This window comes from Sinocyclocheilus rhinocerous, unplaced genomic scaffold (genome assembly GCF_001515625.1).
Source record: "Sinocyclocheilus rhinocerous isolate Xijiao unplaced genomic scaffold, SAMN03320098_v1.1 scaffold24220, whole genome shotgun sequence".
In the NCBI taxonomy this organism is placed as follows: Eukaryota; Metazoa; Chordata; class Actinopteri; order Cypriniformes; family Cyprinidae; genus Sinocyclocheilus; species Sinocyclocheilus rhinocerous.
The window spans coordinates 1-12,600 of NW_015658706.1; the positions used below are offsets into that span (position 1 = coordinate 1).

General features: G+C 33.4%; 2 protein-coding genes across 2 annotated transcripts; one reads left to right on the forward strand and one right to left on the reverse strand.

The window, feature by feature from the left end:
- Positions 1-144: 144 nt before the first annotated feature.
- On the forward strand, positions 145-3,629 carry psmb8a (proteasome 20S subunit beta 8A). Its single transcript, XM_016531283.1, has 6 exons — positions 145-543; positions 911-1,052; positions 1,231-1,342; positions 2,396-2,525; positions 2,746-2,950; positions 3,222-3,629. The coding sequence occupies exons 1-6, from the start codon at positions 403-405 to the stop codon at positions 3,308-3,310; spliced, it is 819 nt and encodes a 272-aa protein (XP_016386769.1). The 5' UTR covers positions 145-402; the 3' UTR covers positions 3,311-3,629.
- A 1,438-nt stretch (positions 3,630-5,067) lies between these two features.
- Positions 5,068-8,361, reverse strand: LOC107722804 (major histocompatibility complex class I-related gene protein-like). Its single transcript, XM_016531284.1, has 6 exons — positions 8,082-8,361; positions 7,034-7,306; positions 6,499-6,597; positions 6,353-6,370; positions 6,043-6,096; positions 5,068-5,953 (listed from the first exon to the last, which is right to left on the reverse strand). Exons 1-5 carry the CDS (start codon positions 8,338-8,340, stop codon positions 6,047-6,049), a joined length of 699 nt encoding a protein of 232 aa, XP_016386770.1. The 5' UTR covers positions 8,341-8,361; the 3' UTR covers positions 5,068-5,953; positions 6,043-6,046.
- Positions 8,362-12,600: the final 4,239 nt, after the last annotated feature.

Consider the following 12,600-nt stretch of genomic DNA (forward strand, 5'->3'; position numbering starts at 1 on the left):
TGTTTCACCTGGTCTTGTTTTTATACAGTCTATGGTCTTAACCTGCATAGGATGAATCTACACAGCTACTGAATACGCGGAGAGACTCTCGCTCCTATTGGTCAGCCAGTACTGTACAGAACTTTTTCCTCAGACAATCTCAAAATTATCATGTTTATCGCAAATACTCTTAAACAACATGAGATGGACACATAGAAGAAAAATATTTAGCTGTTATTCGAAGTTATAGATTATAATTTTAAAAAGATATTTCTGGTCGAAATCGAAACTACTAACTAGCCTACTCTACTAAATCTTTCGGTTTCGAAATCATTGTCTTCCGCTTAGGGATCGTGTTTCATTCATGTAAAATTCACTTAGGCCAACTTGAATTACTTTAATTGTACTCTCTTTATATAAAGAATGGCTCTTTTGGATGTAAGTGGATATAAATATAACTCTGCGTCACAGTGTGGCTTTAAGCAAACGCATCTTCTCGACCGGTCGAATCACTATAGTTTTGGGACCAAATGCCAGGAGTTCGCGGTACCCGTCGGAGTTGACGTAAGTAACTTAATTCTTGATTAAATCTTAGAGACACATTATTACGGTGTTAAGTGATAGACAGCATAAAAACACTAATTTTGTGAGAAAATGGAAGAATGCTCGCACCCAAACATGTTGAACAGATTAATAAAAAAATATGCCTTGATACATAAACCTTTATTTTTCCAGTTTTGTAGACTATCTTCAGCAATTGTAGAGCATGTAATATGTCATTAAAATGGCATTTTAAAGTTTTTGATTTGTTATATGGCAGGAATATTGAGAATCTGTCTCATAACACAGGGGACAGAGCCTCAGCAACAGCAAAAACAAACATGTAAATATATATTAGCCTGCCTAGTAACATATTCTGTGTTCCCATCAGCCCTCTAAGTTTCTGAAGTCATGCAGTTGTGAGGATGGTGTTTCCATAGATCTGAATCATGGCACCACAACCCTGGCGTTTAAGTTCCGTCATGGAGTCATTGTGGCCGTTGACTCCAGAGCATCAGCTGGAAAATACATAGGTAAGCAAGCATCCATACAGTTTTAAAGTAGGTAAACTCTTCCATGGAAGCAAGCTGATTTTACAACTACACCATAATACAAAGCATGTCATTCATACTGAAAACAGCATTCAGAATAACACACAATTGTCAAACTGTATTTTTTCCACATCATGATGTTTCTCCCAATGTGTTGCAGCATCAAAGGAGGCCAATAAAGTGATTGAGATCAACCCTTACCTGCTGGGCACCATGTCAGGCAGCGCTGCAGACTGTCAGTACTGGGAGAGACTGCTGGCGAAAGAGTGCAGGTCTGTCTCAGCATGCTTCTGAGAGCCGTGAAGCATCTGCTCACTGGATGAAGTTACCAGCTTGTGTTTGTGTTCAGCTGTGTCAGAAAATGTATTCAGTCAAAAGCTTTGGTTGAAGATTATAAGAAGAATAGTCTTTAAAAAATTAGCGCATCAGCAAAGATTAAAAGGGATAGTTCACCCAAAAAATAAAATTCTGTCATCATTTACTCACCCTCATGTCATTCCCAACCTGTATGACTTACTTTCTTCTGCTGAACACAAGCGAAAGATCAATGTTATTTGAAGAATGTTCAAGTTAATGGGATCAAAAAAACAAACAAACAAACAAACAAACAAACAAAAAAAATTTTAAACTCCAAAAAAAAAAAACATAAAGGCATGAAGCAACACTTTTTATGATGTACAGATTGAAATTTAAGCCTGAATCAAAACATTGATCAATGCACATGTACACAGACTACATCAAATATGGCGACACAAACCACAAATATCAACTAATGTCAAATATCATTGGTTCTCGCATGTTATGATATGATCAAACATGATGTTTAAGGATTGTGTCCTCATATTTGATGTAGTCTGTAAATGTGTTTTAATTTGATTTACCTATTTTAAAGTGAAATCATTTCATGATTTTGGGGTGAACTATCACCTGTTTTTCTTCTTTCTATTTAAAATGCTCTTGTAAAAATTTTTGGTTAATGACGACCAAAACGTTCCTGTTACTGTTGTGATTTTATCTTAAGAACTTCAAGTGTGCCGAAGCCCATTATACACTCTCAGAAAAAAAGGTACAAAGCTGTCACTGGTGTGGTACCCTTTCAAAGGTACACTTCATGCACTAATATGTACTTTTTAAGTACTAATATGTACCTTTAAGGTACCGTATGTACCTTTATAGGGTAAATAAGGTACAAAAGATGTACCTTTTAGCTTTTGTTTATTGGGTACCACCCCAGTGACAGTTGTGTACATTTTTTCTGAGAGTGTATATTTGCCGTTATTCTTCGTTAATATATTAATGTTAGTAATTGTGTGGTTTAAAAACAGGCTTTACAAACTGCGTAACAAGCAGAGGATCTCAGTGTCTGCAGCCTCCAAACTGCTGTCCAACATGATGCTGGGATACAGAGGCATGGGTCTGTCTATGGGGAGTATGATCTGCGGCTGGGACAAGCAGGTGATATGTGTGTGTTTATATAGCACTGTTTTTGTGTTTTTTGCTTATTAGCATATTTTCAGGATGGTCTAAGCATATAATATTATACAATAGTATTAAATAAAATGATAAAATACTATTGTAATGCTCTCAGTAAGATCTGGTGTCACATATTCTTTATGCGTAACAGCTACACACATAATCTTCAGTTATGTTCATATTATGTTTTCCCTCACATCAGGGTCCAGGTCTGTACTATGTGGATGATAATGGCACACGTCTCTCCGGCCGGATGTTCTCCACTGGCTGTGGGAACAGTTATGCGTATGGTGTCGTGGACAGTGGTTATCGTGAGGATACGACTGTGGAGGAGGCGTATGAGCTGGGTCGTCGTGGTATTGCTCATGCCACACACAGAGACGCTTACTCTGGTGGTGTGGTCAACCGTAAGTACAGCAGTGTATTACAAACTGGCTAGAAATAAACCTGAGACTGACAGTATATATATATACATTTGGTATTTTAATAATATTAACTTGATGTGCCATTTTGTTTAAACCAAAAGCTGTGAGAAATGTCTTTTTTGTCTTCAGTAATACCTTTACATTTCTGTTCTACATGATTGTTTTCTTAATTCATTAATGTACGTTGTTGTTGAACACTGTGTTTGCGTGCTGTACTTAAGATGATATGTTTTCATGTGTTTGCACCTTTTAGTGTACCACATGCAGGAGGACGGCTGGATCAAGGTGTGTAAGGAGGACGTGTCAGAGTTAATCCACAAATATAAGAAGGGAATGTTCTGATCTCATCTGATCTCTCATTCATTCAATACTCACTGTTTTATTATTATAACTGACACAGTAAACATTAAACTCAAATCAAACGTGTTTGGTGCATTCTTTGTAATATATTTGCATTTTCTGTAAGAAGTCTTTAGGTGCATAAAAAATCTACTTGATGCACTTATTGTACAGAACAAATGTAGCCCCCATTTGAAATGATTTGTGATTTAGCCTAGGCCCTTGTACTGTACATATATAAGACACAAAACTGGTCTAGGCATCATTACAATACAGAATTGTGGAAGCTCAGCAACAATGGAACAAAATGGAAGCTATGAATTTACTGTTATTTTTAGTTAAACCCTTAAATTCAAGCATTAATAAAAGTTATTTTTTACTTTTACTCCAATGAAAATTTTGAACTAAGATGAAATTCTGTAAATGAAGAATGTATCATTCATATGGAATGCCAAAGCTGAATAAAAATAAAAATAAATACATACATATATAAATATGCAAAGAGATGTAAAATTAACTAAATCAATCAATCAATCTACAAGAAATGTAAGAAACAAAAATAAATATTTCTCTGTTTATTTCCTTCTGTATAATTGTTGTTTTTATTTTTTCATTTATCTTTTGCATTTGTTTCTACATTTCTTTATCCATATACACTGAACAAAATTATAAACGCAACACTTTTGTTTTTGCCCCCATTTTTCATGAGCTGAACTCAAAGATCTAAGACTTTTTCTATGTACACAAAAGGCCTATTTCGAGGGGGCGTGTTTTACTTCAGACATCGAGCTCAGAAGACGCAAGAAAGGCAAGGAAGACGCTTTGAGGCCTGACAATGATATTAAACCATTTAGACCATACTTAAACCATGATATAAGATATTGGCCATGTCACCCACTTCTAAGACATTCATTATGACTCGCACTACTCAAAGTTCTGAAAGCTTCTTCCTTGCCTTAGCCAGAACACGCATCTTATTACCATATGGACAAATAAATAAATGTGGACACAAATGCATGTATAAATAAAAAAAAATATAAGTGAAATAAGAAAATAAATATGAGTGTAAATGAATGAATGAATAAATATATACATGAAAAAATTGTGAAAAATACAATTATATAAAAAGTAAAAATACAAATTTATTTTGTTTTTACATTTATGTATGTACTGTATGTATGTAATGATTGATTGATTGATTCATTCATTTAGCTAGCAGCTTTGCAATTCCATACATTCTAGCTTGTTCAGCAGTATTACTGCTGGCTATCATCAGTTACACTAGTGTGCCCCTTACCTTTCTTAAAATAGGAAATTACTGGAGCTGTAATTATATTTGTATCTTGCAGACATGTTCTGAGATGGATCCACAGTTGTCATCTATAGATTCCTGTTTGGGGTTTTATCTGTTTAATCTGTTAAATCAAGGATTCTTTTTAATAGGAATCACATTTTATCAATACTTTAAGCAAAGCCTTAAGTGAGTCTTAAAAGAGTTCTGAATTTTTACGTTGAATTTTTTTGATGTCATATCTAAGCAGCTGAGCAATATCTCCTTTCCTGTCTCATTGTCAGTACTCACTTTACATGTCCTTCTTCTGCAAAATTCTACTGCATCATTGCAGTGGTGAATAAAATATTTCTGATTAATATTTCATATCAAGTTGGAGAAGAATCATATACTGTTCTGTAATTCAAGTTAACTGATAGATTCTGATATGAATTCTGATGTTTTGGTAAGACATTCACCACTTCAAACTCCATTTTATGAGGTTTATTTATTTTTAAGGAATCAAAACAACATTACAACTTTTGGAAGGTAACCAATATACAAAAAAAAGAACATGTGCCTTACTTCAGCAGATGTAGAAACCTCAAATAAAGAAAAAATTCTAGATTTTACTGTACTGTTCAGATTCATTGACAATTGTTTAGCAAGAATCAGTTATCACTGTGTAGTACAACTTCTTATCTAAATTATTTAAAACAAAAAGAAGGACATATACAAACAGAAAAAAGCCCTAAAATCCCAAACAAGCAAATAAAATATGAAGCCTACAGATTCCACAATTCATCCAATCTAGACCATTTTAAAGTTTAATTAAAGTAATTAAAAGTATAATAAACTATTTGATCACAGAAATCCTCTCTAGAGAAACAACATTTAAATATAGAGATTAATCTTCTTAGACTGGGAAGGGCTGTTGCACCCAGGTACACCGCATATAAACACTTCAGGTTTCTAATTTAGCTTCTGGTGTCTTTTTCAGGGTTAGTACTGATATCACAAACCTACAGATCAACCTTGCAAATCAATCATTTGTATTCTTTCTTTCTTTTTTGTCACTGAAGAGAAATACATTTTCCATTTAAATTTCTTAGATCAATGCCTCATATTTCTACATCTTAAATTAACAAGCTCATAAAATTAATATAAAACAAAAGAATGAACAGAAAAGTGTGAAGAAGCAAAACATTTTCATATTTCAATTATTGCCAATTAATAAGACATGCAGATTGATCTCATTACAGAAATATATGATCCTGTGTGTATATGAGAGTGTTTATGTTCAGTGTTGCAAGCAAGATGGACAGCAGGATAAGCATCATTTTTTTCAACTTCATCTCTCCCACACATCTAGTCCCCTAAAATTCCAGAAGAAATACATTATATTTTATCCATTTCATTTGACTGAGACAGTTACACTGATAAATAACAGTAATAACACACTCACATATTTATGCTTTTGCATCTGAATGAGCTGAGCTGTTTGAACCATCATCAGAGGCTAGAACAGAAAATTAAAATTACAACAAAAAACATCACAACAGACTGTGTGTCTGTTTAGATTACATTAGGGAGAAACATTTGTTTCATTAGAAAGAATTTTCAAAGCAAAAATTGAAAAAATAGACAAAACTTCTATTTTGATTTACATTTTTTTAATTTAAATATGAACATGGTATGCAACATAAAGCAGTGCTCAGTGGAAGAGCCCATCTGTTATTAATCCATTTACAACAAATAGAGCTTGAGGAACTTACCGCTGACAGGTTTGAAGCCTGAAAAACAACCAGAGAGGGGGGATGTAAGTTCAGTCATTTCACCCATCAGAGCAGCACACAAATGTGTAAAACACAAAATATAGTCAATATAGTGATGATAATAATATCTAGAGTCTCTGTCTCACCTTTCTTTTTCTGATACACCTTAAACACAACGACACTGATGACAACCAACAGAACGACAGCCGCAAGAGCACCAACAATGATGCCGATGGGAAGAGAATCTGAAGAATTACATTAGAAGAAAACATCAGATTACTAAAGAGCCTGACAATAAAACCTGTTATTTTCAGCAGATATAAAAGTGATTGTGATGTCTGCAGTACATTAGAATAAACAGCTTAGTGTGTACAACAGCAACCAATAATAATACAGGCCAGAACATATTATGTTTGTACTGAAGGAATTTTCCAGGTTTATGTATTTATTTTTTTACAGGTGTTTTACCTGCATTTTGAATTTTACACTGTATTGCATCGTGTTTTAGAGTTGACGGAAATGTCTGTAAAACTACTGGATAAATCCTGCCAGTACTTTTTGTGTTATTTTACAGATTTTTTTCTTACAGTGTAGGCATAAAGCACTTGATTTCCATTAACATTTTTTTGTTTCATGGTCTACTCATCAAGACAATCACTCTTACTATAACTAAGATCTTACCGTCTGTCAGTGTCTTTTTGATGGTTTTGCCCTGATGCTCCACCACACAGCTGAACTGGTTCTTCTTCAGCTCATCAGGTGTAACTCTGATGGTGCTCATCTTCTGAAAGGTCCCGTCCTCATTGGGAAGAAGCTCACCGAGATCCACATCCTCATCATGGTCTTCATCGTTTCTCATCCAGGAGATTTTCACTTCATTGGGGTAAAACCCAGTAGCATGACACGTGACTGGAGACGAGGAAGACTTCTGCAGCAGAGACACATGAGGAGGGACTGAAGAGAGAGACAGAGAGAGAGAGTGATTTTAATTGGAAAATAAGTTCCGACACCTTCACTTTGATCTCTACACATACAAGACCTCTGCAAAAAAAAATTCACACATTATGGTCCTTCCTAAAGCTGGTAATTTAACCTATTTTCTACTAGAGAGATTAAGTATAATAAAAATATAAAGTAAAATATAAAAAGGGAGATAAAACAAAACAGAAATAAAGAAAAGATGAAAGAAAAGACTGCAGTGGTTCTTTCTTCAAAGTAAATCAACACAAAAAGCCAGACTTATTTCTTTTCAAAACAATGAAGTAATGATTATACTTCTAACAAAGCATCTTTATTGAAGAATCTTACTTCAAGCACTTCCAGTCACTGAAGCACTCGTGGATAAAGGTAACTCTTTAATTACACGCTCAATGTTCAGGTGAAAAGTTATTAATGACATGTTATCTTGGCTCCTTTGTGAGATTCAAACCCGACAGAAAAACATATTCAAATTTTATAATTAACAGTTTTCACATACGCTTTATTTTGCAACTCTTCATGTTTATAGAGGAGGAGGAATTATTACATACATATCAAAACACTTTCACTATATATTTCCACACATTCCACATTTGTATGGCGTAATGTGGGATCAGTCTGTATTTGAAATATATTTATTTTAAATATATATATTTCATTTATTTATTCGTTTGTTTGTGAAAAAGAATAAATATTGTATTGTGCAATGATTTCTAGTTTTCAAAATGTTTAGTTTCAGTTAATGACGTACCTGTTTTCTGCAGGCTGCTCTTTCCATACTGTAGATACTTCTGCAGCCACTCGATGCACACAGTGCTGAGGTACTGTTTCTGATACTCAGTGTTGGCTGTGTCTTTGTTCCACTTCTGTACAGTGAGGAATCCTTGCTGCACTGGAGAAATCCATCTCATCTCCTTCAGATCCAGAGACAGAAAGTCCTCTCCATCATAACCATCCTGGAAGAACCCATTTGTTGCTCCAGTCTCATCATCCCACTCACAGCCGTACATTCGCTGGTTTGTGTGCACACCTGAGGAACAGAGACACAGAGTTAGTGATCTGACATGTCAGTATTCGAAATGAAATTCATGATTTTTATCAGATGGGATGCTGAATGAAATGTGTGATTGAATAATAAATTGTATAAATTACAATTTATTAATCTGCTAAATTATTAAGACTAAATGTAAAGTGTAATTCACGCAATAACACATAGACAATGAGAGTTTACAGGCAACAAGTTATCTCAGTTTAGGATTAAGAAGTAGAATCCACACATCAAATCAAGTTGTAAACTTAAAGAAACATGAGGCTTAAAGTCTCAAACATAAAAGCAAAACAGCTTTAAAAAGAATTTGATGAAAATTACATGAATATTATTCATGTTTGTGTTCAGGTGTGTGTGTATCAGTATATTTTGAAAGAATTTCATGGTACTAATTAATATTTACGCTATAATAATGATACATTTTTCTCATCGAAAATAATAAATTTTTTTTCTAATATTTTCATCTCATCTGAAGCAGCTGTTCACACATTTCACTTCTTCTCCTCTGTTTCAGAAGCAGAACCAGTTCATTTCTCACAAAAGAAGAACTAGATTAAAAAGACTGTCAAGACAAACTTTATGTCGCTTGAGAATCAGTTTAAAAAGCCTGAAGTTTGATGTAGCTTTAAATTTGAATTGTGTTTAAAAGCTTGAAGTTTAAACACCTGAAATTTAATATTTTTTTTTATTTTCAGTAAAATCAATGTAATATATTTTTGTTTGATAATATTTTTTCTTTTTTAATTTTGTATTTTGAGAGAATTTCATGGCACTAATTAATATTTACACAAGAATTATGATCACTTTTTTTTCCCATCGAAAATTCTTTTTTTTCCTAATATTTTCATCTCATCTAAAGCATCTCTGCTCAAACATTTTTATTTTCAGTAAAATCAGTGTAATATATTTTTGTTCAATAATATTTTTTTGTTTTTTATTTTGCTTTTTGAGAGAATTTCATGATACTAATGAATATTTATGCCAAAATAATGATACATTTTTTCCCATCGAAAATAATAATTTTTTTTTCTAATATTTTCATCTCATCTAAAGCAGATCTGTTCACACATTTCACTTCTTCTCCTCTGTTTCTGAAGCAGAACCGGTTCATTTCTCACAAAAGAAGAACTAGATTAAAAATATTGTCAAGACTAACGTTATGTTTCTTGAGAATCAGTTTAAAAAGCCTGAAGTCTGAAGTAGTTTTAAATTTGAATTGCTTTTAAAAGCTTGAAGTTTGAACTCCTGAAATTTTATTATTTTTTTATTTTCAGTAAAATCAATGTAATATATTTTTGTTTGATAATATTTTTTCTTTTTTAATTTTGTATTTTGAGAGAATTTCATGATACTAATTAATATTTATGAATACTTATGATTAAAAAAAATCCTAATGAAAATAATAAAAACATTTTCTTATATTGTTATATTACTTTTCAATTATGGCAGTATTTCATGTTAAAAAAGAGACAATGGCTGCGCATACTCAATGAGTAGGTACTTCATTTCAATAAGTACTTACTTAACGCGCGCTAAAAGAGTACACTCTAAAAAACGCTGGGTTGTTTTTTCAACCCAAATGCTGGGTTGAGACCGCTGGGTATGAGGCTTAAAGTCTCAAACATAAAAGCAAAACAGCTTTAAAAAGAATTTGATGAAAATTACATGAATATTATTCATGTTTGTGTTCAGGTGTGTGTGTATCAGTATATTTTGAAAGAATTTCATGGTACTAATTAATATTTACGCTATAATAATGATACATTTTTCTCATCGAAAATAATAAATTTTTTTTCTAATATTTTCATCTCATCTGAAGCAGCTGTTCACACATTTCACTTCTTCTCCTCTGTTTCAGAAGCAGAACCAGTTCATTTCTCACAAAAGAAGAACTAGATTAAAAAGACTGTCAAGACAAACTTTATGTCGCTTGAGAATCAGTTTAAAAAGCCTGAAGTTTGATGTAGCTTTAAATTTGAATTGTGTTTAAAAGCTTGAAGTTTAAACACCTGAAATTTAATATTTTTTTTTATTTTCAGTAAAATCAATGTAATATATTTTTGTTTGATAATATTTTTTCTTTTTTAATTTTGTATTTTGAGAAAATTTCATGGCTCTAATGAATATTTATGCAATAATTATGATAAAAAAAATTTCCCATCGAAAAAACAAAACAAATTTATCTCATTTTAAATTTAGTTTTAAATTTAAATCGCTTTTAAAAGCTTGAAGTTTGAACACCTGACATGTAACTTTGTTTTATTTTAAGCAAAATCAGTGTAATATATTTTTGTTCCATAATATTTTGTCTTTTTTATTTTGTATTTTGAGAGAATTTCATGGCTCTAATGAATATTTACACAATGATTATGATCAGTTTTTCCCATCGAAAATAATACTTTGTGTGTGGTCTGATAGCGACTGGCAGAAAAGCCAGTGAGTGTGGTATCTTCCGCTGAAGCAGCGATTGTTAAACGTTCATCACATGTATTGCGGTCTAAAGCGAGGCTGTGATCTTGATCAGAAGTGAACGGCTCAGACAGAAACTGCATCTAAAGCGTCTGGATCTGAAGCTCTTCATAACGTGTGTCTGACAGAAGCCAGTGTTGTTCATCTGCTGCCATCAGACGCTTCACAATCAGCTCTGAATCCCACTGAACACAATCCAGTCCAAGCCTCTCAGAAGCTAATAACCTCGATCAGCAAACACACCACATTTAACAAACTAAACCAACGCCGTTCCTCCAGCAAACACGCTCCGGTGATCAGCTTCTGCTCAGAACTCCACGAGAGTCTGTGTAGGATTGTAAAACTAGCGCGGGATTCAGCTCCAGCGGGATATAAATATGAAATACTGATATCAATAAAGAAGTCTAATCACTGCTGAATGTATAAGGGTTCTGCTGAAATGCTCTGCTTTCGTTTCTTCGAGTGTCTGTGTTGTTGAATCTTGTTCTGGACTCACAGAGCTTCAGTTTGAGCTCCAGCGTCTCGTCTCTACAGAAGAACAGTCTGTGTGTGTTTGCTAGCTTGTTTTAGCGCTTCGTTCGCATGTTTATAACAGCTTTAGCACGTTGCTAACACGATTTAACACACTGCTAGCCTTTTTTGTTTGTTTTAGCGTGATTTAGCACACGGTTAGCATCTTCTAGCATATCGCTAACGTGTCCTAGGCTAGTTTCTAGGCTTTGCTAGTGATAGAGTGAAGGATTCTGGGAGTTTGTAATCTGAACGGTCCGCGAGTGGAAGTCTGTGGGTTTTCCCGGCTTTGATGGGTGTTTTCAGGGAAAGCTTCAGGAGGATTTCTCTGTCTCTCTATATTCACTGTGAAACTCAGACTGGATTCTAGAAAGAAGACGAAGAACTCCTGCACTGCTTGTGCTCTGTAGAGCGCAGTAACTCATCTGAACTGGTGTTTGTGTTCAGGACAGAAGCACACGTGCTGCTCTGCTGTTCAGACGATCAGTCACTCAGAGACTGTAGTGTTTAAAGAAGAGCTTCTGCTGGAAGCAATGATGAAGATGAGGATGAGGATCAGTGAAGCTCTTTAACCTTTCTTACGTGGTAATGAGTGAAGAGCGTGTGTTTTGTGTCACTGCTGTATTAATGTGAGTAAAGGTCAGAGGTCAGTGTGTTTGTGTTCAGTCTCTCAGATGTGATCTGGTCTGGATGAGGACTTCCCATCATCCTCCACAGAGCTCTTGAGAATCAGTTTAAAAAGCCTGAAGTTTGAACTAGTTTTAAATTTGAATTACTTTTAAAAGTTTGAACACCTGAAATTTTATTATTTTTTTATTTTCAGTAAAATCAATGTAATATATTTTTGTTTGATAATATTTTTTCTTTTTTAGTTTTGTATTTTGAGAGAATTTCATGGCACTAATTAATATTTACACAAGAATTATGATCACTTTTTTTTCCCATCGAAAATTCTTTTTTTTCCTAATATTTTCATCTCATCTAAAGCATCTCTGCTCAAACATTTTTATTTTCAGTAAAATCAGTTCTTTTTTTCCCTAATATTTTCATCTCATCTAAAGCATCTCTGCTCACACATTTTTATTTTCAGTAAAATCAGTGTAATATATTTTTGTTCAATAATATTTTTTAGTTTTTTATTTTGCTTTTTGAGAGAATTTCATGATACTAATTAATATTTATGCCAAAATAATGATAAATTTTTTCCCATCGAAAATAATAATTTTTTTTTCTAATATTTTCA